This window comes from Podarcis tiliguerta (assembly GCF_965153285.1).
Source record: "Podarcis tiliguerta genome assembly, chromosome: 1".
Lineage (NCBI taxonomy): Eukaryota > Metazoa > Chordata > Lepidosauria > Squamata > Lacertidae > Podarcis > Podarcis tiliguerta.
The window spans coordinates 91,294,207-91,322,177 of record NC_139534.1 but is presented as its reverse complement, the minus strand read 5'-3'; the positions used below and the strand labels follow the sequence as shown (position 1 = coordinate 91,322,177).

Here is a 27,971-nt window from a genome sequence, read left to right as displayed (position 1 = left end):
ACTGTGCTTCTGCAAAAATACAGTGCCCAGTCATCATACTTTATAGCCCTCATTTAGCAAACAAGTATAAGAAGTCAAGGTTAAAGGTCAGAAAGCTACACTTAAAAACTGAATTTAAGAAAAAAAAGGATTTTATTATACAGAACAGAAATCTGCAACTCAGATTGAATCAAATGAAAGAGTGCCTGTAAGTTACAGGAAAACCAATTACCAAACCACTTATACATAAGTACAGCTAAAACGCCTCTGGAAAGCAAAATCCAAACAATGCCACATTTAATGTGAAACCCTAATTCCAGGTTCTGCTGCTAGAGGGCTGAAAGTGTCAAAAGCCAGCAATGAAGCCCAAATTTTGGCACTAACATTTGAAAAATATACCCAAAAAATCCTTCCCTCCCACAAGACACCCAGAACAGAAACATCCCAAAAGAGCATATTTGCATAAATTATTGCAGGAGAATGTTGTTGTTATAAACAATTTGCACCCTTTATAGGACTTTTAACATCTCGGTGACAGGCTTAATTTTCTGAGAATCTCTTTTACAAAATCCTGTGAGGTACTTGAATTTTCAAATACATTTAATTATAAAAGCGTGTTGTCAGAGGTGGCTCTTTATTAAAGATCATAGTAGGAAGGAAGGTGGGACAAGGAACAACTAACTGAAAGGCGACTAGATGAGAATAATTGTAGCAGAATGTTTGGAGTTACTGGAAGTATAATAGGATGCTTCTGGCGCCAGGGACTGGACTATTAGGAACTTTATAAATTGACAAAGTGTTGGATATGGTATATGAATGTGTATTTAGGGCCAGATTCAGGTTTGGAGGTGCTCTCAGGTGGGCCCTGGGCCCCCAGACATGGATTTACTTGGAAGCAATGGCAGGTGGCTATGAGCCACCACTTTAACTTTCCTACACTGCATCAGAAGGATGCTACATTGTGGCTCAATAATCCCAGGACAGGTACTGGGGGACGTGGAAGCTGGCAAGGATATGTAGTGCAGACACCAGGTCTATTCAGGAGTTATTTGAGAAGAGCAACAGGAACAAGCTGCTATCTGAAGTCACAGTTCTGTGTAGAATATGTGAACATCTAGGACAGGTTAGTCTGACATAAACTTTTAGTATAGGACTGCACAACTTGTGGCCTAACACACCCCAACTGGTTCTGCTGTCTATCTAGAGCTGCAAAAACAGGAAGGAAGGTTGTCAAGCATTTGACAAGCCACAAACACAGTTATGGGCTGCAATGGACTTGGTGGGTCACAGCCTGAACAGGCCTGATTTAGAGAGTCAATATGTATGGGGAGGTTGACTCCAACACAAGTGCATTTGTGAGTCTATGGAATATGCTCCAATGCAACAATATTAGAAGCACAGGCTAAAGGCATGGGGCTGGTCAAGGTCAGTGAATAAGTGCTGAGGGTTGTTTTTTTAAAAATTATTTAAATTGCACTCTGCTCTGATTTGAATAGTTAACTGCTCATGCTCACACCCCATTGCCAGCAACGAGATATGTACCAAACACGTAAGCGATCACTGCATCTACGTATGCAAAACTTAAAAGAGACCATCTTGCCTACACAGTAGAGTGAATAAAATTGCACTTGATCTTGCCAAAAATATTAGGAATCATACATTTCCCCAAATACCTCCTTCCCTCGTGATGTGTTAACTGTTTCCCATAACGAGGAGTTCTCATTCTAAAACTTTCTCCTTTTCACCAGCCAGGTACCAGAATCTTCAGTCAGAAGCTGCTACATCCAATAAAAATGCAAGGCACTGACCCTGATCCATAGATTGCTGCACACAGCAGTTTGCTGCATGCACACTACTGTGGGCAAGGCTCATTTACAGATGATTGATTCTGGCATCTCTCATGGGTACCAGTCCTTTACTGGGCGGGGGGGATTCAATCCTACACACACTGTCCCAGATGCTGGATACAGAGTTTTTAAAATATTTGTAGCATCTTACTGAGCTATCGCTGGTACCTGTCTATAAGCTTGAGCTTGCCTTTGCCTCTGAAACACCTGTGCTGGTTTGGGGAAACCATCAATCACTCTTCCCCTCTTCCCACTGTGGTTAAAACATGAGGGATTTAGCTGTAATATTGAATTAACCATTCCTCAGGCAGTTGTTAAAACAGTTTTAGATTTAGCTTGACTATAATGTTTAAAAAGTAAAGACGTGCTGCAATAAAGACGTTTAAATGGCTTAAAACCCACACTTGCAGCAGCAATGCAAATTCAAACATTTTCCTAGGTGTATCAACATGTGTGTGATTCCTTCCACAGTGATCCAAGCAAAATGTTCTTTCCTCTGAGAACAATGTCCAAAGGTGAACGTCACAGAACATATCAGAAGAATGCAGCATTCCATGGGAGAAAAACGTTTCTTCCTTTCTTCAACAGCAGGAAGCCTTGTCAAGCAAACTGTCCTCATTCATTCCATTTTAGATCTTTCAAAATGTGTGATCATTCTTTCCTGCAATATTAATATAAGGGTCACAATGAGGTTTCACATTTCTTTTTTTAAAAAAATGTTAACATTAGTGTACTATCCAAAGATCAAAACACAAAGCAAATGCTTCTTCTACAACAGGAGTTATACTTAGAACTAATTCCTTTTAGGCACGGTTAAGTGAACATCATGTGACTTTTGTATTCATGTGATGAACATTCTTTTGAGCAATAAGTGAAAACTGTTACATGCCCTAAAGATTGACTGAAAGCTTGGAAAATATCCGATAGGAGCACGCCCAGAAGAACTATTTGGCACAAAAAATAATGGATAGAAGTCACACTGCAAGGAACTTTACCATACTGAAAATGAAAATGAAATCACAGTGTATGCAAACGGTAGTCATACATGTCTAGGGTCAGAGATTGAACAGAAAATGTGTTTTCCTGAAACACACTCTGAATGCTTATCTATGGGCTTGGAATGCATATTGTAATGCTCAGAATTTGTCTGCTGAATTTGCAGCATTCATCTCTCATCCCTCCTCAAATCCCAGCAATGGCTTCCTGTTCCTTTTACTGCCTACACAAACCCCTTGTCCTTGCCCTTACAGCTCTGTAAACTTGTTCCACCCAATCTGTCCTAATATCCCAATGTACTCCTTCCCATGACCTTCAGTCAACAAACTCTACCACACTTAGCTGCCTAAAGGTTGTTTGTTCTTAAAGGATATTCTCCATTTCACCTTTCTACTCCATACGCCTAGAGCACAACCAGAATTCCTCAGTGAAATCATTTTTCTAGTCTTTCAAGTCTCTTCAAAAGCCCACAAAGCTTCACTCCATTTTACTCCTCCTTCTCAATCAAACTTTAACTATGCGTAACTGCATTCATTCATTCATTCATTTAAAACATAGCTATCCTGCCCCCCTGAAAAACTCAAAGCGGCTAACAGCGAAGTTGAAGCCACAAATTAACAATTCAAAACTGATACAGCTCTCATGAGCGGAGATGGAAACGATCAGGTTTGGTATCCTGAATTTTGCAACCTGAATTTTGTTTATTGTCCTCATCCATCAACGTCCCTTTTTTCTTTTGTGTCGTGTCTATTAAATGGCAAGCCGTTTTAAAGGGCAATTAAAAGTGTGAAACAGAACACAGGAACCTGCCTTAAAGTCAGACCACTGGGTTCATGTAACTCAGTAATGTCCACACTGACTGGTAGCAACTGAAGGTAGCTAGCCCTACCTAATTTGAATCTAATTTTGTATGCAAAGCACGTGCTCCAGTACTGCACCACAGCCCTGCCATCAAATGCTTTAAGTGCACTGTCAAAAAAGCAGTGGCTCCATGTAGCAAATCATACAAAATAAAAAATCAGATGGTTAAAAGTTCCAAAGTACTTGCGTCATATAAAAGCTCTGATCTGTACTTAACAGTGCTTCCGTTTTGCTTTTATTAGTTCCTTGATGCACTGACTAGAACGGATAGAGTATTTCTGTTTTGAGAGGCCAAAATCATTTCCTTAATTCTTGGGCTCATGACTCCCCTGTTGTGTCACAAGACTTAAATTGCTGCTGAAGGTTTGTTTACTGACCTCATCAGAATCCAGAAGCGCCGGGAGAGCACTGGATTGAGAAAAATGAAAAGAAAAAAAGAACTTTAACAACAGGCACAGTACTGACAAGAAACATTATCACTGGGAATTTATCACAATAGTGCTAGCGTGAAATGCATGTAGTTTTCCAAGATTTAGAGCAGAAAGTACATTTTACCAAATGAAGATTTACAGCACAGTATAAAAGAAAGCACAATAAATGCAATTGGCAATAGTCCCTGTCCCTAACGCAGACCGATAGGGACTTTCATGGGCTGCAGCAACAAGGAGCAACAGGTCACAAGTTGGATTTGGAGTCTGTATTAGGGACTGCTCGCTGGCACCCCACAAGCAGAAACCAGAACAAGTCCACGCCAGTTCTAGGATGCAACTGGCAACATTACCAATATTCGAGAAAATTATTACTGTTTTCATTCATCTTGCTTCCAGTATATTTACTACAACTATAAGTCAAATTACATGTACTTACACGTCCGTCACCGAAGAAGGAACATTCTCTTCCACCCATTTCAAATCATCTTCCTGCTAGATTTTTTTATTTTTTTAAAAAAAAGAGGACATGTGTTTCAGAAATGGTTATTCTACTTAAAAATAACATTACATAACATTTTGCTATGAAACCACCAAAAATATGTTGTGTAAATTTTCCCTATGGAAAAGTGATTAACTATATTTGACATTCCTTTGTCTCTTCCGCTTATTTTTTGTGGAGGAGGATATAAATAATTTACGACATCTTAAATAAAAAGAAAATCTATCGTTTACAAAAAGATTTGAAAAAACTAAGCTGAAAACTATCAAAAAATTTCCTTTTAAAGGGCAATTAAAGAAACATGTAATATCCAAAATCCCTTGTTTTTCCAGTGCTCAAGAGCCATTTTCAATTTAAAAACACACACATTCCCTTCCTTCTTTAATTCTAAAATAGTTAGTTAATATGGCTACAATAGATAATTCATATACAGTAGGCCTGTATACAGTTATGTTCTGGGGATCACACCTAAAGCCAACACTGGGCACCAATTGTGTCATATGAAGTATGGGCAGATTCCTAGGAACATCTTATCACCTAGTCAAGCATCTTAAAATAATTTACTTCTAAGTTCCACCACCACCACCTCCAACACTAGCTATGAGAGAATCAAACTTACTGCTTTGCTGGCTTTAGGGTTTCCATTTGACTCTTGTTTTGAATTCCTCATTTTCATTCCCTCTGTGTAGGATACCAGAAAGAAATAAAGCTCATTCAACAGTGCCACCTGGATTATGATTCAAGTTTATTATTGTTTTAATGTGAATCTATAACAGAAGTCCCCAACATCTTATTTCTTTGCCACGCTCAGAGGGGGAAGGAATATAGAACCCAGTTAAATGGCTTCAGGTAAGTGCACTGGAGATAGGCTTGTTGGGAAGCAATTCCCGGGAGAGGGAAGCAGGGCACTGTTATCAGGGTGGCCACTGGAATTAAAACTGCATTTATATAGCAGAAGATTTTCTTCTTACCAAAGCTTTCTTTCAGCATTGGCTCCTTCTGTTCATCTTCCTCCTCTTCCTCAGACAATGGTGAAAAAGCAAACCTTTTAGAAAGAAAAAAATTAATAAAGCACACACACCGAAATACAAACACACACACATTTTTCACAGACTTCTTTCTTTATTAAGGTAAAGGTAAAGGACCCCTGGACGGTTAAGTCCAGTCAAAGGCGACTATGGGGTTGAGGTGCTCATCTCACTTTCAGGCCGAGGGAGCCTGCAGACAGCTTTCCGGGCCATGTGGCCAGCATGACTAAACTGCTTCTAGTGCAATGGAACACCATGGCAGAAGCAAGAGCGCATGGAAACGCTGTTTACCTTCCTGCCACAGCGGTACCTCTTTATCTACTTGCACTGGTGTGCTTTCAAACTGCTAGGTTGTACAGGAGCTCAACCCATTGTCGGGATTCGAACCACCAAGCTTCTGAACAGCAAGCCCAAGAGACTATACCACGACCCGTGTTATTATCATGTGTAACGGTTACATGTTTTACATCTGAAAGTTACTGGATACCAGAAATACATGTTGCGTCCGCTTCAGGTTACATCTTTTCAAGTTGCGTCCTGCGGAAACCTGGAAGTACCGGAACAGGTTATTTCCAGGTTTCGCCGCTCGCGCATGCGCAGAAGCACTAAATCACGCTGCGGACGTGCGCAGACGCAGCATTTCTGAATGCTTCTGGGGCGGATTACGTCAACAACTCAAGGTTCCACTGTAGTCAGACAGGACAAGATGGCTGCTTTGAATCAGTCTTCACCATGTTGTTGGGCTACAACTCCCATCAGTGCCAGGAACCAGGTTGGCGAGGACTGCTGTGGATCAACTGATCTATAGGACATGACTGTTATGGTGTTATTGTTTTCAATAATAAAAAATAAAAGGTAATGTTATACCTCTGATTGTTGGCAGACGGCCTCCAAAGAACCATGATGGCGAAAAGAATCATTGAAAACAAAAGTCGCCAGATGGCGTCATCCACCCACAGCTCCCGCCAATCCTGTTATTAAAAGATAGGTAAGATACACACCCAGGAAGGAAAGACCACTTAAAAAAAGAGAGAGAGAAATGCCAACATTTTCAAGGAGAAGCAAGGCACAGAGTTTGAATTAAATTCAGTCACAATCCTTAGCCACCAGCTTATGAAACAAAAGCATACTCTCCATAGCAGTTTGGGGTAGGGGAAAAGTCACATCACACTTACCGACTGACAGTCTACCAGCCTGAATTTCATAGTGGTCCAGATAATAAAAACAACAGATGCTAAAGAGATAAACACACACATTTGGTGAAATATTAGAAACTGCAAATGAACTGCAGAACTCCTCTTTTAAGATTAAGACATTTTAGGTTATTTGCTTTTAAATCATCTATAACTATGGGGATCGTGTCAAGCAGCAATGTGTGTTATTGGGCTTGTGGTCATCAGTTGGCACATTTCTTTGTGCAGTAAAAGCCCCTTTGAGCATTTGTTCTGTATCTAAAATCTGTCTAAAAATATTTATTCAGAAAGAATTCTAAACTGCTGGATCTAGGCTAATCTCTAAGCATTTTATGTAAAACAATATAAAATTACTATCAATAATACACAAATAAAGCTAGCAAAATTTAAATGCAATGCAGAATTATATACCTATTTTTATACTAATATTTTATTGAAAGGTTTTCAACTATAAAGAAATAAAGAGACACAAAGAAAAAGAAAAGGCACAAAAATGTGTAAAGGGGAGAAAAATATTATACGAATATATACAAAAAATACTCTAACCTATAAATTATTTTATAAATTGGATATTATTATCCTATCACTTACAGTATGTAAATATTATCAGCCTACTACATTTTGTATAAACTCATTCCAAATATTGTGATATTTATCCAGGCAAAGTCTACATCTGTAAGCAGACTTAGAATTACATATCTAGATAGCCTTTCCAGCAGGTGTCTAGAGCAATGTAGTGAGAGCAGCTGCCTGATGTTAATAGGCAGGGACTTCCAAAACACAGGGGCTGCCTTGCTGAAAGATCAACTTCTAACCAATGTGGAATGATAAGAAAGCATATATGGGGCTTACTTAACTGATCCCAAGCTCTTAAGGACTTTGTATAGTAAGAGCAAAACCTTGAAAATGAAAATAAAAAACAGGGGAATGAAAATTCTGCTCTGGCAACTTGATAGTAAGTTCAGTAGGCCTGTTGGGGTGAGGAATGGCTGGCTTGGCATTGTATCCAAAGTTTGGGTTTGCTTGGAAGAAACAAAATACAAACAAACACAGGTTTGCAGGCAACACTGAGAAACAAGCCATGACCAGGAAGCCAAAAACAAACTTTAATTTCAGATCGCAGTTTTCCTGGAGAGAAACAAGCCGCAAGTCCTAGTTCAGACATAACACTAAGCCAGCCACTTCATGTTTTTCCCCCCACTTGAGGAAGAACAAATCAGGAATGCTCATGCACAATGTGATTTATTTAACCTTAGCTAATGACTCAGCGTTGTGTCCAAACACGGCCAACAAGTCATGAAATCAGAAATTTTATTTGTTTTCAGGCATCCCCTTTTATTTAATAGAATCATAGAATTGTAGAAAGTGACCCCGAGGATCACCCCTGCAATGAGAACTCTCAACTAAAGCATTCATGACAAATGGTCATGAATTTAAACCCCTGATTTAAAACCTCTGAGAGTCCACCACTTTCCAAGGGAGTCCGCACCACTGTCGAACAGCTCTCTGCACTTTCTATTTAGGGTACAGGCAGTGAACTGAGGGCAAACTATAACACAGACATGACAGAATGAACAATGGAGTGGTAGATATCTCAAATAACATCTGGCTCAAAAAGGTCCTGTAAAACATTTTGGAAGGAAGTATTTCTAAAGCTCACCTGCTATTGCCAAAATTAGAGTGTTGGTGAAGTGTCGGTAGAGAGAGAGCTTCACAACATTCCTCCTAAGTTTTAACAACTTCATTGTCTGAGTCAGACTGATGAATATGTATGGTAAGTCAAGAAAAATCAAGCTGGACAACAGGCATAGCCCAATTACTAAAGGTATTCGATGCAATATACACAGAAATACTAACATATCAAACTGACCCTGAAGCTTACGAACCCCGAAGCAATGATAGCCTATTAAAATAAAGAATGAACTTATACAAATCAGACACCCATTATTCCAACACTGTGTTTCAATTACCACTTACACTCAGCAGTGACTCAAATATTGTGGTCCTCACATAAGGCTATAAAAAATGCTTTGGTATGGTGATCCTCAAAGGTTTCTCACTTTAAAAAGGCATATAAGCCCACCCACACAGACAGAATATGCAGCGATGGTGTGGGGACCCTCTATGATGCCAGGGCATCAATGTAGTGACTTGTTTTCAAACAATACATCTCCAGTGTTAAGCACTCACATTGGAACACAACGCTCAGTGGTGTCCACATAAGGGCTGCAGGAGAACATGAGGCTGCATCAGGAAGAGCTATGTAATTGCAGATAAGGAACAACTCTGCCCACTTTAGTTATCCAACTTGTGAAGGATAGCCAGCACATAATGACCGCTCCCCACATTAAATGGGGGGCGCCCTTGGCATAGTCGTGCACAGCCCCTGGACCCTGTGCAGCACCATTAGCACATGCTTGGCTTCGCCTTCCCCAGGTGGGATACCTGGAGGTCTCCGCCTACCTCAGCCAGTTGCCCAATCCCGCCTGAGGAGGCGTTGCCAAGGTGATCAGGCCAGGTAGGAATGAGGGACCACCTGCCCAAACATTAGTGGGAGCATCTTACCTGGGAATCTCAGTTGGCTCCAGAGCTTTTCCCACCCTACCCACCCTCAGTTAAGACTTCTTTTGCAGGTTAACCTTTTCTCCACAGGTACGTGTGCGCTGCTATGTCAGGGTCGCTGTTGAAGGGCCAGAAAGGAATTCTCATGCATTGGCAGGTTTGCCTTTCCCGTAGCAAAACGTCACAACTTTGGCAGTATCAGGCCTTGGGCGGCATCCTTTAGTCTATCTTCCCTAAATGGGAGAGGGCGTGCAGCAGTGACCCACGCGCCCCTCCTCTTTGCGGCGGTGATACCAGGGTTCCCCGTTAAAGGGGTTGTTTGAGGGGAGGCTTTGGCTGTACGCCTAGAGGTTGTCATTGCTCTCCCCGGTGTAACGGGGACAGGCTCGCTCTGCTTGAACATATGTTCTCCAGAGCCAGCCCATCCCCCCCACACACTGGATAACCCTAATGTTCCCCAGATCCCTGGTGGGGGACTGGGAGGGATAAACGCCCAATGCCTGAGCCAAGGTCTACCCACATCTGAAACATAATAAAGTTGTGGCCAATTTTAATCCCATAGCACGTTATCTTGAGTCGTTATTCCACACGGGGCCGCCCAAGATTTGGGGTACTCCGCCTATCCACGCAATGTTTTCAGTAGAGATAGCTCTTCCCGCTACAGAAATGTGAAGGAATCACCTCAGGAATCAGAAGCCAGTGACATCACTGCACCAAGGTCAACTCCAAAACTGGCAACCATCTATCAGATCTGCCATGTTAGCTGTAAAAGTACATCTTTCACCATGTTCTTGAGTCAGCAGGCTGTGAGTGTGGCGTTAAGCATTCTGACTCGGTAGAAAACTACATTGAATTCAATGGAGGTTTTCCCCATGGAAGTGTAGTTAGGATGACCACCTTAAAGAAATTTTGTCTGTGAAGGAAAATAAAGCAACAACAGAATCGGGCAGAACACTTGCAATAGATACCACCCACCATGAAAACCCAACTCCAAAGAAATAGCAGTCCTTGAAATAAGCCAGTGAAGAAGGATATCCACCAACAGAGGGCAGTATCTAGGAAAGCCAGTGGAATAAAAGCCAAGGAGGCAAGATCATTCTGTGCCTAGAGAGACAAAGAGAAAAAGGCATTGAGACCAAGGCCGACTGGAAGCAAGATTCAAGACTTTCAGCGCAGTCCTAAGCATGTCTACTCAGAGGTCCAACTGAGTTCGGTGGGATTTACTCCCAGGGATGCGTGTAAAGGACTGCAACCCCAAGCATGCAGTTCCCCAGAGTGGCAGGGGAAACCCAACCAGATGGGTGGGGTGTAAATAAATTATTATTATTATTATTGCCAGTTATTATATTAATGTAGAACACCAAATATGTATTTCCTTTGTTCAAAGAAAAAAGAGATTAGTATTAAGCCAATTAAAAAAAATGCTGCAGAAAAGCTGAAAGATACAAGTCCTGATCCCTCAGATTCACAGCATTAAGATATTTTCTAGATCCAAAACCGCACCGGGAGTTTAAGGCTCCATTGATGGACCAGAGTACAGTGGTGCCCCGCAAGACGAATGCCTCGCAAGACGGAAAACCCGCTAGACGAAAGGGTTTTCCGTTTTTCAATGCGCTTCGTAGGACGAATTTCCCTATGGGCTTGCTTCGCAAGATGAAAATGTCTTGCGAGTCTGGAGTTTTTTCCCCGCTCCCCACCCCCTTTTTCTAAGCCGCTAAGCCGCTAATAGCCTTTTAGCAGCTAATCTGCTAATCCCTTAAGCCTTTAATAGCCGCTAATAGCCGCTAAACCGCTAACAGCGCTAATCCGCTAAGCCGCTAATAGGGTTGCTTCGCAAGACGAAAAAACCGCTAGACGAAGAGACTCGCGGAACGAATTAATTTCGTCTTGCGAGGCACCACTGTACTGTCCAACCATTCTGCCTGACAGGGAAACTATTGATCTATTGAAAGCTGCATATTTCTGACACCCAGCAAGAACCATTCCATCAAGCAGCAGTGAGGGGAGATTGCCCTGGTTTTACAAGAACTCACATAGCGCAAAATACACACCCAGCCATAAACCGTAACATTTACAGCACACACAATCAAAGGGAAGAAAAGGAGTATTAATCTCATCAAAATCAATGGAATTTCAGTACACCGTTGAGATTTACACCCCACCGATGCTGAAATTTCTGTGGTTGGACGATCTGCTTATTGCTCATAGCTCTGGCAAATGTTGCAGTTCATTCATAAGGTGGCTTACTCACTGCTGAGCTCTAAAAACAAACTAGGAAAGCTTTAGGAAGGAATGATACAAGGGTGATTTAACTAGCTGTTCACTTCTTCCCATACCTCTTCGTACAACATATTTTCTCAATCACCAAACATCCAGGATTTATACTGACATTGTTCATAAATGCAAACCGTACTACGGCACTTCTGAAAGGATATCCAATAAATAATACAGGAGTCAATGATAGACAGCCCGAAGTTAGCTACCACAGCTGTAACACCATGGAAAGACTGGAAAAGTACCAAAAAGAGAATCAGTTTACTGAAATACATGATAAATGCATGATTAAAAGATGAACCACTCCTGCAAAACAGGGCCCAGCACAGAACTGAGGAACAATGGCTGCTACAGTTGACCTCTATCAAGCACGGGACAACAGGTCACCCAGGGGCAAATGTTCTTCAAAGGATAGTCAAAGCCATGTGACTTCACAGCTCTATTTGCTATCACTGACTTGTGCATGATTTATGTAAAACTCCTCTTCATGTTATTATTATTCAAAACCCAACTCAGGGAAAACATTTCAAAAATGTTATACTTCCTGATTGCCAAAAATATTTCCAGTAACATATTGCTACATTTTTAGAAACAGGTAATATAACCTATGGAGGATATCTGACTAAATCACACCCAGAGTATGATTTCAATGGGCCCACTCTATGACTTAGTTGAATACCACCTTATACCATAATCACCTGCTAAAATCCACTGAAAAAAGAAGGAACTTCCTTTTCTAATTTTACTGCAGCTAAGAATGCACACTATCTCTACTTTATTCCACATGACACAGATCTGAATTATCTACACAATGTATTCACAGCTGGTTAGCTGGTCTTTTCAAGGTTCCTGTATTAGAGGCATAATCACCTTTCTGCACACGGGGCTGTAACATTACACAGCTGCACAACATATAGCAATGAAGAAATGCAAACCAAATGAAAGTGAGGAAGAACTGTCAGTGAAATTTATCTTTTGAATGTGTGTGTGTGTGCGCGCGCGCGCACGCACACACACACACACACAAAGCAACAGATATAATAGGAACAAAGCAGGGTTGAGTCACAAAAGACAAAAATGAAGTCAATATTAATCTGCACAAGCCTTTACAGTACATTACAGTACAGTTAGATAAGGGGCAAACAGCCTCTTTTTAAACATGTTTTAGTGGAAAGAGTGTAGACCAGATACACAGTAAAAAGGCTCATTCAATAAAATTCAAACATCCCTTATTACCTATTATACGCAGGTCCCGCTAACTGCATACCCGCTACCCAAAAATTCACTTATCAGCATGTAAATAAATATACTCCGCAGATTCAGACATCCGAACAGTCAACTTCCTTACTTCCTAGTTTGTTTGTGCTTTTCTGTTCAGCAGTAGCCACTTTGGGGCAGAAACCACAGACGGATGGGTGTGGAAGCGAGATAAAACAAATCAGGGAGCAGGAGAAATTGGACAAATCTGTTTTTTCCTTTGTCTCTCTTTTTGCTGATTAACTGCAGCCATTTCAAGAAAAAACCACGGGGGGGGGGGGAGAGATCTCACAAATCCCACATTAGAAATATTTCCATAGTAAATAGTGGAAATTGTGGACTCATTACGTGAACGTGTGCCTAACCAACGGGTTCCACGGAATGCATTGTGTTCAGTAAGTGGAACCTGCGTATATACAGCCTTGCCTAGTAGGAAGCGAAGGTCTGTATATGAGAGGTATGAAATTGCAGCAAGTGATTACTAACCCCTGTGACTCTAAGGACACCTTCCATGCCAGAAAATAATAAATAGAGAGCTCCAGCCACAACTACTTTGTGAAGAGTAACTCCAAGGCGAGGTCTGAAATGAGAATAAAGGGAGAAATGAATAACAATGGGAAGACATATATCTGCTGTACAGATTACATCAGTCATATCATCTAGGTCATCTCCAATGTCATTTTCACATCTAGGTAACTGGTCTAACCAGGAACTCTGGATTATAAAAGAGCAATAATATCAGCTGCAAATCACCTCCATTATCCTAGTACTGCTGATATCAGATTTGGATGTGAAACACACCCAAGAGCAAGTCCTAGCCAGTTTTATTCATACTGCTGCATTAACTGTTTTCCATCAAAATTGGTCAACTAGACGTGAACTGCATCTAACTCCTATGACAACACAGATTCAAAATGTATGAAATTTCAGACAAGCTAGAATTCACTACAAACAGGGTGAGCATTCAAAGGAGGAGCGCACAACTTCCAGCAAGCAGAATGAGGTGGGCACAGCCCACCTTGAACGGACCATTCACCTCAATTCCACTTGTGGTTCAGTCCCATCATCCTCAATGGGGAAAGAGTACATCTTTTCCTTCTGAGCCTCCTCCCAACATCACTGGAGGAGTCCTCCTTCACCTCCTACAGACCAGCCCCCCTTCCCCAAGATCTGGGGTCTGGGCTTTAGAAGAGGGAGAGCGGTAGCAGGCTGAGGAGGCCTGGCATTGGGAATTTCCAGCATTAGAAGTCAAATGGAGGACCCGCACCCTTGAGGGACACTCGGGAGTTTGATCCCAATGATCGAGGAGACTAACTGATTTTCGGGGTGAGGACTTTGCTGCTTGCCCAACACTAGTACTCACTTGACGATGCCGTATCCCAGGCTCACTATAATCACAAGAGTTCGAGCGAGTGAGCGCTTCAGTGCTGAGAGCAGCTCAGCCAGTATCAATGCCCCTTGGACTGTGAACAAAGAATGCACAGGATAAAACACACAGTACACAATACGCAGGTAAGAGATATATCTACACAATGGCTGAAATCCTGAGCACACTTATTTGGAAGCATGCCCACAAAGCTCTGAAGTAAATGTATTTAGAATAATACCCATTAACTAATCCACACATAAAGGATGGCTCGGGATGCAAAACCACTTCAGAAATAAGATTTATGTTCCCATGACTGATAATCTAGCTGTCTTCATCAAATAAACACTGCTCCCTCCACAAAAGCTAAACTGACAGATATCAGCTACAGATAGTGACAAGAGATGAAGATTTGTATGTTTCTACTCTGTCACTAAAAATAAAATTGTTAATGGATCAATGGTTTCAAATAATCCATTCAAATAATCCAGAAATATTTAACAATGTTATTCCCACATACCAGATTCTCCTTTGTAGCGGATGTTCTGGAATTCCGCGTAGAAAACAGCTTTCTCTAACATTCCCAGTAAGATAACTGCACCAATCCAGAACTGGATCCTCAGGAGGTCTCGCCAGTAGCAGGCTGACCACGCAAGCCACAGAACTCCAAACAACACATACACAATGCACATCACCATGAAAAACTATGAAACAGAGACAAAAGAAGGGTATCAGTTTCAACAAGTTACAACCAGCATTTCTGTAGCTGTTTACTTATCTGCATTTATTCATCTAACAAGTCTTCACAGTTTAAGTAGTAAGTATGTGGAAGGTGAAAATGTTCATGAGGGAACTGCCCCCTCAAATATATTTTAGGACTAAGATTCAAGAAGAATAAAGGCAAGGCTGGCACAAGGTTTGAATGTGTCCTCCACAAACTACTGCTGCTTGTGCGCCTCCCTCGACTGGTAGCGTTGCTACAAATGCTAATCTTCTCTCTCCCTTCTCCCTGTATGCCACATGCTAACACTGGGCCCTAATAAAGATTTCACTGAATTTAGCTAAGCTTGACTCTGTCTCCTAGGTCTGTACAGTGGAACCTCGGTTTTCGAACACAATCCATTCCAGAAGTCCGTTTGACCTCCAAAACGTCGAAAACTGAGAATCAAATGTTAGCAAGTTCAACGGGGAAAATTGAGAAATGCATGAAAACGGAAGCATTCACTTCCGGGGTTTTTTGGCGTTCAGCTTCCGAAATGTTCAGCAGCTGAGGCGTTCAAAAACCAAGGTTTGACTGTATCTATAAACTTTTGTTTCCCTGGCCTAATGAGATCCTTTTCAGCCACTTTCCTGGTTTTACAAGGAAACATCTCATCTCTGACAGAAGCAAAAGGATTTCACCTTCCCACAGAAAAAAGAAGATCAATACCATTTTATTTACACAAAAAGAAGGATCAATGGTTCTCTTGCATGGTAGCAAGAGTTGTCTAGAAAGGGCAACATTAAAGCACTCTGGCATTAATAGAGGAAGCATCAACACACTGAAGAGAAATAAATACAAAACAAGCAACAGCGATTTTACCATGTGAGAGGCAAAAAAAATTGTACCTGAGAAATTCAATTTCTGCATTAATTGCTGTACTGACAATACCAATCTGCTTCTACATTGCAAGAAAATGCTTACATGATTGCTTTCAGAGAAAGGGTCTTAAAAAAATATTGCATACTGCCATGTCATTTTAAAAGGTCCAAGTGTGCCCTGGGAAGGACTGACTTGAAAGCTGAATTGGACATTGACGATTAAAGACTACATGCAAGAACTATTGCAAAGAACTATTCATCAGTGCACTTGGATGAACAACACTGGGTGGTATTCAACTAACATTTACTCAGAGCAGAACCATAAAAATCAATGAGCCTAACTGAGTGATGTCCCTTAATTTCAAGGGGTCTACTCTGAGTAAAATTTAGTTGAATACCACTCACTTTCCATTTCTCAAGCTGTGTCTGTTTTCTCAGCCATAGCTGTTTTCCCAACCCATCCTAACCCACACTTACCTGTTCCTCCACTATGCTTTCCCATCACTCACTGTCAGTCTCTGACCTCTTACCACTTTTCTGTGTACCTGAAACAGCCTCTAAGCTGTTAAAGTAGGGACCCTTTCGCTTCTGTGTTCTGCACAGTGTCCAGTGCCGACAACACTCAAAAAATGTTCAGTAACAGTGACATCTGATGCTAGGCTTAAGGCCTAGAGCTACACCCCCCACCCCAGTTTCTTGAGAATGGTCACTTGTCATCCAGACTTATGAAAGCTTATTTGTGCTTGAAACAAACCACGGGCATTAACTTACGATCATGAGAGGATAATCTGCTAGGGAGAGGTATTCATATGGACCCTTCACTTCCACGATCACTGCCAAAAAACAAGCACAAGGAGGGAATCAGGAATACATAAGACCATGAGAAGAGACTGCTGGATCAGACCAAGAGCCAATATAGTCCCACATCCCGTTTTGCACAGCAGCAAACCAAATCCCTCTGGAAATCCCACAAGGAGGAGGGGAAGGCCCTCTCCCACTTTGGTTCCCCACCGGAAGATATCCAGCGGCTTTCTGCATCTAATCCTGGGAGGCAGAACATAGCCATCGCAGTCATTGATAGCTTTATCCTCCATGAATTCATCTAATTGCCATTTTAAAGCTATATAAGTTAATAACTATCATCACATGCTGTGGCAGTGAATTCCAAAGTTCAACTATTTATTTTTGGAGCGGGGGGGGAGTACTTCTTTTTGCCTGCCCTTCATCTCTCACTGTTCACTGGATGCCCTGGGTTCTAATATTATGAGGAAGAAAAAAAATATATCCATGCTTTCCCTATAATGCACAATGTCCCTTCCTATTCACCGTTTCCCCCTTTCTAAACTAAAAAGCACTAAGCACTGCAACCTTTCCCATTGGGTGGTTGCTTCAGCTGCCAGATTATTGTGCTTAACTTTTTCTGCATCTTTTCCAGCTCTACAATTATTTTTTTAAAGATTTATTTATTTAGGAGACCACAGGGTGGTTTACAGCAAAATCAAACAAAATCAAAGCAATATATGAGACAACACAACCACTAAAAACATAAAGCAGCAACTCACAACAATTTACTAATAGTAGCAGTAACAACCAGTGACCACAAAGATTCTATTCAGTGAATTCATGTAAGGATATTCCAGAATTCTTCTTGCTTTTGCTCTCCACAGTGCAATTATGGAAGTATTTTTTTTATTTTTATTTTTCATCATGGTACACTGAGAAAGAAAGTAACAGCCTCTACTCTTCTAATGCTCACATAAGCTAGTAGTAAAAGAGCTGGCAAACTGCTTCTTTAACAGATCGTTCATTCAAATACAGGAAGAACTACAATCAGATTACTGCCTGCATACACATCCTTTAATGGCAGAACAAGGAGTGGTCTGAGCATCTCCTTTTTCTCTACTAAAATTTATGAAGAAATCCCCATGTATTGGCAACATTCCAGAAATACATGGGATTTTAAACATCTATCCAGTGCTTTTTTTCTGGAGGGGATGCAGAGGGACACATACCCCTAAACATTTTGTGAATCAAAGTTTGGCCTCATTGAGGGGCAGTATTTCAATATGAGTAGGGAAATGAGAGTACCCCTAAACATTTTTTAGGGGGAAAAGCATTGTATCTAGCTAGCTAGCTAAATATGGGGCTACCATTTTCTCTCTCTTGCTCTTAAGGAAAAAGGAGCGCCAACTGGGGGGGAAAGTATCAAATAGACTCCAAGAATTGAAGTGTCTGCAGCCATTACTACACTTGAATGCCCAAGGCCTGGTATACAATAGCAATGAACTCTTGCCTCCTTCCCCTTCTGGAATCCAGTCCGACAACAGTTGGCATCCACGGCTACACCTGCAGCAAGCTCAAGGCTCGCTTTGAAAATTTGCCGCAGATACAATCCTGGAGATCAAACAGCGAGTTGTCTAAGTATTTAGAACAAACTTCAAACATCAATGAACTACTGCGCATGGCTCACTGTGAAAATGTGTTCCCTGTGGCTCAGAGGAAGCTGTAACTTTTGGCAATTCATCACTTGTCGCTCTTTTAGTTTTCACATTGGCATCCTTTGAGGATACAATTCCAATCTGCACAATAAAGATATAAGGCCCATCTTGCCAGGTTCTCATCACAGCATTCATTGCCTGGGAGAAAAAAAGAAAAAGAAAAGGAGTGCAATCTAATCTAAGCCACAAATCAGCACACAGTTTGTACAAATCTATCATGTGCACTATGAAATCAGCATTAGGCATGTTCAAATCCTAGTGGTTTTAATGGGGGAAAGCCAAGCACAAACATTATCAGCAGCACACACAAGCCAACCAGTAGCCAGGCAGAGGGACCAAGAACGATCTAACACAAAAGTGATCCTCTCCTGTATTATATAGCACCTCTCTCATACTTACAGAATTCTCTGATACGATAGTATAGTTTGCTCCATCCTCTTGTTTTCCACCTGAGAGGGGTTCTGGGTGAACAAATTCTTTGTAGAAAATCTAGTAAAGAAATTAAAAATTCTTTATGTGCATGTATATACACATATATATATACAGAAAGAAAGACACACACACCCAAAAAACAACCACCATACTGGCAAAGCATTATATACTTGTGTGTGTTCCAGAAGAAATAAAAAATGGATAGCTAGAATTTCAGATAAGCAAAAATACTCTTTACTTAGTGTTACAATGACACAGAACTATGTGGGGACTGAGTTCAAGTACGCAGAAGTTTTAGATTTTAAAAATGTATATTGTCCCAATGTACGCCCTCTAATAAAATAGTAATAAAAGAAGCATTTTTAATTAAATATATAATACATATTAACATTTTATAATATAATTCAAAAAAGAAAAAGGGAAAATATACTATATATCTATATCTATATAATTACTTAACCCAAAAAACTCCTTATTGTGTCATTCTATAACAATGCAGCAACATTTTACCTACTTAGTCATAGCCATTTTTTATACCACCCTTCAATAAAAGCTCCAAGTGCAGTTTACGTAAAAAAGAGAATAGAAAAATAATTAAAATGCAAATAAAATGCACCCAAACCATCATACAGGCCAAATAGGACCTATAAATAGAAACATCACACTTCACTCAGAGCCCAGTCTCCTTATAACCCCATCTTTCAGGGAGTTTCTGTCCCTTGGTAATTCACATGGCCTTTTGCATAGGCAGCATGATGCCACAAGCTCTTTCAGGGCCAGTAATATGGATATATGTGTACCTTCAAGACACCAGAAAACCTTAGCTCCAACAATTTTCCCCACCCTGTCTCCTTCCACCCTACCTGTGGTCTGAAGAGTTCAGAACAGTTGGGGAAATAGTGCGAAGACATGGCGTAGTATCCTGGCCAGCCGGGCCGGTTTTCTACAGTACTTCCAACGTAAACTTCTGCCTGCTCATCCTGTCAAGACAAGATGGCATGACTCTATCTGGCTGAAGGGTCAGTGAAAACAAGGGGTTAACTCAAGAAGCAGCTAAGAAACTGAAAAGATATCCAACCCTGCATCTCACCTAAAACATCAACGCCAGGCACCCCATTATAAAAGGATGCAGTAACAGATGATGCAAAAGACAGGTTGATTTTTCATTTTTAAAACGAAAAGAACTTTTAAAAAACAAAATCTCAAAGCGGGCCACACATATTACAATCATAAAATCATAAGGGAAAGGTCAATACATATCAAAATGCAATTTAAAAATCCAGTTGAGCGTTAGGCAAAATATTAAAATAGAAATACTGAAATTATGCCTGCGGGCTGTTACAACACTTTGAAGGAATGACATTGTGGCCTGTGACCCTAAGGAGTTACAGACAGCGGAGATAAAACTGGGTTAAGCGGTCAAAATGTCTTCTATCAAGGCAGCTTAGTTTGCTCCTTTCATGACACCGTTAAAGGGAACTGATTTTATACCTACAGTTTCCAGGAAGGTTCCCCCTTTAAGTAGTAAACTCCTCCCATGAAATACAGGGCAGGGAAAATAGAATCACAGAATCATAATGTTGGAAGGGACCCTGAGGATCGTCTTGTTCAACCCTCTGCAATGCAGGAATATGCAGCTGTCCCATACGGGGCTCGAACTTGCAACCTTGGCATTACTGGGGAGAATTCAAGCAGCAACATGAGAGAGGCTTCCGCTTTGTGGTTGTTATCAGATGTCCCAGCAAGGGAGGAGGAGTTGGTTGAGTCAGTCCCGCCTCCTGAGAGAAGTTCCTAGGGCAGGTGAAGTGGAGTCTGGCCAATCAGCAGGGCCGGCCAAATTCGAGGTGGAGGGAGAATCGGAGGGTTGAACTTGGGTCCCATTACAGTGGTACCTCAGGTTACATATGCTTCAGGTTACAGACTCCGCTAACCCAGAAATAGTACCTCAGGTACTTTGCTTCAGGATGAGAACATAAATTGCACGGCGTCAGCAGGAGGCCCCATTAGCTAAAGTGGTACCTCAGGTTAAGAACGGACCTCCAGAATGAATTAAGTTCTTAACCCGAGGTGCCACTGTACTAAGGTCACACTGTCATCTGTGCCAGACTCTCCCAGCCCCCAGTAGGAGTGCACACTTGCAAGCTCAGCCTTCTCACATGGAACAAGAACCACATGAATGATGATCTGCCTCCCCTGTTCTTTAAAAGCCAAGTGGGAGGGACATGCGAAGTGTCTGGCCAATGACTTTGCAATGACCTAGCCATGTACCCTAGAACTCTGCTCATGGGCCTGAATAATATTACTTTTCGTTTGCCCCTTTTTGTTCCCTCAAGACAGCCAACCTCACATTTAGTTTGTGAACTTGTTGGAGACAGAGGCCAAATACTGTATCCTGAACCTGTAAGGATGTGGTGGAACATAAATCAATTAAGTTAGCGCAGCTCTAACTCGGGCAACAGTGGCTAACGAACTATGCTCAACTATCAAAGCAGCTGGGGTTATTTGGTACTGCATAATTTGCAGATTGCATAATTTAAGCAACAGATTGCATGACTTCAGTCGTTCCTTATGCCAATTCCTTACCCCAAAATTGAAGACCTCGTTGTAGCAGTTACAATACCTCAAGTACCAGCTGACATTGTAGCCTTGAGACGGATCGCATGCACTTTCCTCGCCTTCAACTAAAGAAATAAGAGAAGTATGGTACTTAAGAAACACAGGAAGCATCATATTCTCTTTGTATTACTAAAAGGTTCTTGATAGCATCTCATTAACCCCACTATGAGGGCTTCCCTTAACAACCCAAGTCTTCTTTTTGTTTTATGAATAACATATTACCTATTTAGGCAATCTGGAAACAATTATAACAATAATGCTTTTTAATCCAAATATTGGACTCAACATACCATATCATCTATGATAGACTAGCACAGCACTTGCACTAACCGCAAGTAATCCAGCATGGCAAGATCCTTTCCATACAAAGGAGTGCTTTGCTGACACAGCAGCCTGTCATAATTTGGAACCTCAGCTTATTACATTGCAGTGAGGCAGGAAGATTGAGAGAGCTGTATCCCAAACATCTAACCATATGGTGAACTCTGATAAACAGGGTAGTTAATGCCAAGAACGCAACCTTCAGGACAAAACATGAAATGCCACAAGCTCACACTAACAAATGACTCCCTTTGTATCAAGAGAAGAAAAGGGCTAACAAATGAGCTTTACAGTTCACTGCCGTGCCATTTTATATTGTGCCTTTTACGTGTTTTATGTGTTTTTAAAAGTGGCCTGACCAGAAAATCTATCACACACTATACATCTTTAACTAGGCCTTTGGTTGATTGTCATCCAATGCCCTTTTAAAATGTGAGGATTTCTTTTTCTTGGGGGGGGGGTATTCAGTTGTTTCTGTTTTTATTTGGATTATGTATTCTGTGCTTTTATATTGTAATTTTATCCTGTGAACCACCCTGAGACTTGTGGGTATAGGGCGGTATATAAATTTAAATAATTATAATAGTTATAATAAACATATGACATTTTTATGCACGCTGCCCTTTTGAAATAGAAATAAAATCTATATAACAGGGACAGGCAGTAAAATGCTGAACAAAGCTTAACTTCTAGAATGCACAACCAATGTAGTCAACTTAACAAATCAATCACCCGGGGGAGTCATTGTTAGATTATATGTATATGGTCCAAGGGACACGGGTGGCGCTGTGGGTAAAACCACAGATCTTAGGACTTGCTAATCAGAAGGCCGGCGGTTCGAATCCCCGTGACGGGGTGAGCTCCCGTTACTCAGTCCCTGCTCCTGCCAATCTAGCAGTTCGAAAGCACGTCAAAGTGCAAGTAGATAAATAGGTACCGCTCCGGCGGGAAAGTAAACGGCGTTTCCGTGCGCTGCTCTGGTTCGCCAGAAATGGCTCAGTCATGCTGGCCACATGACCCGGAAGCTGTACGCCGGCTCCCTTGGCCAATAAAGCAAGATAAGCGGCGCAACTCCAGAGTTGGTCACGACTGGACATTATGGTCAGTGGTCCCTTTACCTTTTTATATGGTCCATGGACATTACACTGATTAGCCTTGCAAACAAATTTTGGGCAATGCTTGGAAGCTCTACATGCCAATTTTGTTTTTAGCAGACTTATTTTTTGGTACATGATTACTGCTTAGCTGAATGTTTGAATGCTTCATTAAAAGGAGAATTGAGTAGAGTGATTTGGTGGGTATAAGGAGAGTGAATGCCGAATGACTGTGAATGTAGGTTGTGCATTTAAATTATTCTTGTGCAGTGTGACTGTGTATGTGAATTACTCTGGTGATTGTATTAATTTGTATGTGATTTTGTAATATTTATGAGATTTGTATGATGATAAAATTTCATAAAGATAATAATTATAATTATACCCTGCCCATCTGGCTGTGTTTCCCCAGCCACTCTGGGCGGCTTACAGCCCTTTAAAAATGGTAAAACATTAGACATTAAAATTTTCCCGATACAGGGTTGCCTTCAGATGTCTTAAAAAGAAGGCCAACAGGGCCTTGTTCAACTATTACAAAATACCTGCCATATTATACAATAAGCTATAGTATGAATGCACTTACATTTTAGGAAAATGGTAGTGTTGCTGAAGAGAATCTTTCCAAAGTGAAATAAATTCTTCTCCTATAGAGGAAAAAAAGGAAGCAAACAGAAGAAGCTCGAATGGAAGGCCATCATATAGATATGAGAAAACTTTAGTTAGTATATATTTTACTTGGCAATAATACTAGGTAAATAAGAATATATTATATTACCCCAAAAATGTCAAACTCATATGTTTCTGTAAAAAGCATGATCTAAAGCAGGAAAAGGGAACCTGTAGTTTCCAGATGGTTCCTGACTACAGCTCCCATCACCTCTGGCCATTGGTCGTTCTGGTTGAGGCTGATGGGAGATGGAGGCCAATATCTGGAGAGCCATGAGTTCCCCACCTCTGATCTCGAGTACTCCTGTATACACATTACATTTGTACTCTTATGTGTTGCTGTATTAATGGCAGGTATGGGAAGTGCTAAAGTTGCAGCCACCTGCCCATTTGTCTGGGAATAATTCCTACTGAAATGAGAAATTACTTATTCATTAATTACTATGTTTCTGAGTAAACATAGACAGATGAGGCATCACAAGTTGGTACATACATTGCTGTGTACCACTTGTTTACTCAGTGCTTGATGGGTCACATCTAAATGAATTCCACAAAGAATTATAGGGTAGAATTCAACAGTGCGCTAATACTTGCCAGATGGAACTATCTCCCATCTCCTCCCAGATGGTGCACTATTCCGGGAATTCTCCCAACCCTACACAGCGGATTTGGAGGAAATGCAAGGGGAAGAAATGGAGGGGAGGAGCAAAGCCCGGCTTCATTAGAAGGGGTCCTTGCACTTGCTTCTACTAGCACAACAGGTTAGTTGAATTTGGCCCCGTTATTTAAAGTGACACTACTTTATTTTTCATATTTACATGCGTCACCATCAGGATATGCTGGTATTTTATCTATGAAGGCTCATTCACACAAGCATGTCATAACTTGATGCTGTCAAGCAAAGAACATTGTCAGGGAACTGCCATCAGTGCCGGAGGGAGAGAGCAAAATCCAGAGGGATTCCGGAGAGCGTCCCGGGATTGGGAGAGGCAGCCCATCTTCTGGGAAAGAGAATCAGTGTAGCACCAGTGGAGAAGGGGGGCAGATGGGGGAAGCGGCGAGGCGGTCCCATGACCCCTTGCCGGGGACCAGCGGGGAGAGTAGGGGTCCTCCGCTGCCTACGCCCTCCTTGCGCAGAAGGCTTTCGCGCAGAGAGAGTAGGAGAAGACTAGGCGTCAAAGAGCTTCTTTGCTGGAAGAAATTTAAGAAACGCCCACTGGCGGATTCTGCCAGCGATTGAGACAGCCACGGGTGAGTGGCTGTCCGGACAGAAAAGGTTCACTCAGGCAATCCAGCCAGGTGTTTGCACCGGCTTACGCACGAGCAACCCCTAGAACCATTACAAACATGCATGTGTTAAAAACTCCTAAGTAAGGAAGGTGATCCGTTTTGATCAATTCTTGTTGGTGGTGATGGTGAAACATGCAGGCATCAGGTGTTAATTTCAAATCTTACTCATCCACAAAATCAGTTGATACTTTAAGCCAGCCTTCGCCAACCAGGTACTCTCCAGATATTTAAGACTGCAATTCCCATCAGTCCCGGCCAGCACCAAATATATCTCCTCAGTCTCTATTAGTCATGTGGAGAAAACTGTACAGCTCCATTTTTAAGATGATGTATGACAAGTGCTTTTAGCACTGAGGAAAAACACCACATAAATGCTAATAGCCATGTACCCACTTACTTGGGAATATGTCCAACTGAACAGTGGCATTAACTTGTAAGAAAACATGTGTAGGATTCCACTGTATTATATATATTTTTTTGCAAACTGCCTGCACTCAATTCTGATGAAGAGTGGCACAGACATGTCAATTAATTCACATATTATTCATATACCTTAGATCTCTTCAGAGCTATAGTCAACAATTTATCCAGTACTAAGTTACCGCAGAGTATTCATAACCAGGAGATAAAAGCATTGAGATTTCAGTCAGACTTAGTCTTGAAATCATTGGGTCTATTCCAATCCTTCATCTTTTAACGTTCAGCCAAGTAGTGAAGATAAGTTGGCCACACATATAAACCAGAAGCAAAAATCACAGGAAACAGGAGTGTTACAATTCTTTTCAGTGTTTGTCTGATCATTATAAATTATCTGGTGTTAGCATGAGTTACTCTACTTCGTAGGATAAAGGGTTTGATTTTGACAACAGGGTGACACAGTTCATTTAACTTGTGACAACACTCTCATGTCAGTGGGTTTTCACATTTTTGCATGTGTACTGCCTTAAATGTGGATCAGTTAGCAAACAATGCACTTGGCAACTTGGCAGCGTCATTTAAAAGAGACACTTGTCAGTATCTGAGCAGCTCAAGGCTGTGATGCATACAATGTACATCAGATACTAAAGACTGCCTATAAAGGAAAAAATGGCTGCACATGTATAGATACATGGTGCCAATGTGGTGAAATGGGAGACCCATGTTCAAATCCCAATCCAACCACAAAGCTATTCTAGTATTACCCATTGTGTCAAGCTAGCCTACCTCACAGGAGTGTTGCACACATACCAAAACTCTCTGGTGGGTGTGGAGGAAATTAAATAAATATAAAATTGATGGGAATCCTACAAAGAGCATATTATCACTACCAAAAAAAACCCCACATGATATTCCAGCCATGGACTCAGGTTGCAAAAGATGAGATCCTGGCTTCTGTTACTACCTCCATCACAAATGAACAGTGATCCTCTTTTGTGAGCAATGTAACCCTGGAGCAGGTACACACATAAGATTACAGCAGCTACTTCTGTGTACAAGACACAACTACTGTGATTCTCCATGAATTGCTCCTCCTACACTGCCTGCTCATATGAGCAGTTATTTGCACAGATTATCTCTGAAAAACAACACCTGTACCGTCTCTCGCTTTTTGTACAAACAGCGCACCCATGCATGTTCACCACTCTGGACAGATCCAATTATCCGTATTAAACCATTCCTTCCTAGCAGCTAGCATCAGGCGATTCTTTGTGATCAATGTGCAATTTTTGTTGGAAAACCCTGGTCTGGGGCTGAGATCTCGGCCTGGCAACGTTTCAGCACCACAGGAACAATTATCTCTTTATCCCCCAGTGCGTGGGGGGTGGGGAGGCAGCGAAGAATGAGGTGACGAGGAAAATGCACTCTGCACCTGCTCAGGGAGCTACTCTTCCTGGTTATTACTTCACGGTCATCCTTTGCAAGACACGGACCACAGGTTAGGAGGCCAGAGTCTGAGATCGAATTAAACGTGGTGTTCAAAACGAGGAAGTAGAGCAAACCCTTGCCCGGGTGCGTAAAATCGGCAAACGGCACTCCCCGCAGTCATGCTGCGCTGGCAGTGCCTTTGCAGCAGCAACGAGAAGCCAGCAAGGCCCCCGGCCCTCGATGCACCTGGAGCAGCGACAAGCGCGCAGGAACAGAGGGAAGCCCCGGGTTACGCTGCTCACACGTGCAACTTGGCGACGCGGGTCAGGAGGCTCGCTCGCCGGGGTCCTAAACTGAGCCGCCAGAACCGCCCAGGGCGGCCGGTCCCCACCACCCCGCCAGCCCTCTTTCTCCCGGGACCCGTCCGTGCAGCCCGCCGCACGGGACGGAGGCGGCGAGAGGGGCCCTGCTGGCTCACCATGGGCACCGGCAGCCGCCACTTGGAGAGCTGGCCGGCCGCAGCGGGGCCCGGCGGCCAAACGAGCAGCAGCTGGAGAAGCAGCAGCGGCGGCCCTGAGCGGCGGCGGCGCCGCCACAGAGGCTGCAGCATCCCGCAGAGCGACGCCACTCCCGCCGCCATCCCCTCCGCAGCGAAGTGTCACGAGCAGAACCCGCTCCGCCACTCTCGCCCCGCCCCTTCCGCCCCCAGGCCCGCCAGGCTCAGCGGCCAGGGAGGGTGATGGGGCCGCGCCGGATTGGCTCGGGCGGCGCACCGCACGTCACGGCCCTCTCGTCGTCACCGGGGGACGGGGACGTCACCGGCGTGACGTCATGGCCGCGGTCATGCTTCGGACGTGAGGTGAGGTAGAAGCTGAAAAAAGAGCAAGCTGAGAAGGCAGAGAGTCCAAGCAATGTTTGATTTCTGTTTGAATAGGCTGCATGGTCTTCTTGGGATGTTAATGTGACAAACTCCTCCATCGTTGGTTCAGGCTGATATATATATATATATATATATATATATACACACACATACACACACACACACACACACACACACATGTAAATAAAATTTTAAAAATCCTTCCAGTAGCACCTTAGAGACCAACTAAGTTAGTTATTGGTATGAGCTTTCGTGTGCATTGCACACTTCTTTAGATACACTGAAAGAGAAGTCAGCAGACCCTTATATATAGTGAGAGGATGGGGAGGGGTAAATAAACCATCTATCAGAAAGACACCACAGTCTCTGCTGTCTATACCTTACTCCAAAGGAAGCACGGACCCTGGGGGTATCACACTGCTTGGAGATTGGGGTGCTGCGCAACAATATGATTA

The 27,971-nt window shown here is 42.2% G+C and overlaps 1 protein-coding gene across 3 annotated transcripts; it reads right to left on the bottom strand.

The window, feature by feature from the left end:
* Positions 1-113: 113 nt before the first annotated feature.
* On the bottom strand, positions 114-27,329 carry TMEM87A (transmembrane protein 87A). Of its 3 annotated transcripts, none has more exons than XM_083450398.1 (19): positions 27,115-27,329; positions 23,419-23,479; positions 21,388-21,485; positions 19,668-19,784; positions 18,772-18,861; positions 18,345-18,510; positions 16,646-16,707; positions 14,814-14,997; positions 14,291-14,390; positions 13,414-13,507; positions 11,818-11,903; positions 8,495-8,592; positions 6,817-6,875; positions 6,509-6,612; positions 5,585-5,658; positions 5,233-5,294; positions 4,551-4,606; positions 4,061-4,091; positions 114-2,487 (listed from the first exon to the last, which is right to left on the bottom strand). In XM_083450398.1, the coding sequence occupies exons 1-19, from the start codon at positions 27,274-27,276 to the stop codon at positions 2,446-2,448; spliced, it is 1,746 nt and encodes a 581-aa protein (XP_083306524.1). In that variant the 5' UTR covers positions 27,277-27,329; the 3' UTR covers positions 114-2,445. The 3 variants fall into 3 exon arrangements, with proteins under 3 accessions (XP_083306524.1, XP_083306525.1, XP_083306526.1); XM_083450399.1 differs by having other exon boundaries at positions 8,495-8,603; positions 11,832-11,903; XM_083450400.1 differs by lacking the exon at positions 11,818-11,903 and adding an exon at positions 10,432-10,500 and having other exon boundaries at positions 8,495-8,603.
* Positions 27,330-27,971: the final 642 nt, after the last annotated feature.

Excerpts from the sequence above, each read along its gene's own strand:
- TMEM87A (XM_083450398.1), bottom strand. The coding sequence starts at position 27,276 with ATGGCGGCGGGAGTGGCGTCGCTCTGCGGGATGCTGCAGCCTCTGTGG. Across the intron at positions 19,785-21,387 it reads ACGAGGTCTTCAATTTTGGG|GATGAGCAGGCAGAAGTTTA; the intron begins GTAAGGAATTGG and ends TTGTCTTGACAG. Across the intron at positions 18,862-19,667 it reads CTGAACTCTTCAGACCACAG|ATTTTCTACAAAGAATTTGT; the intron begins GTAGGGTGGAAG and ends TTTCTTTACTAG.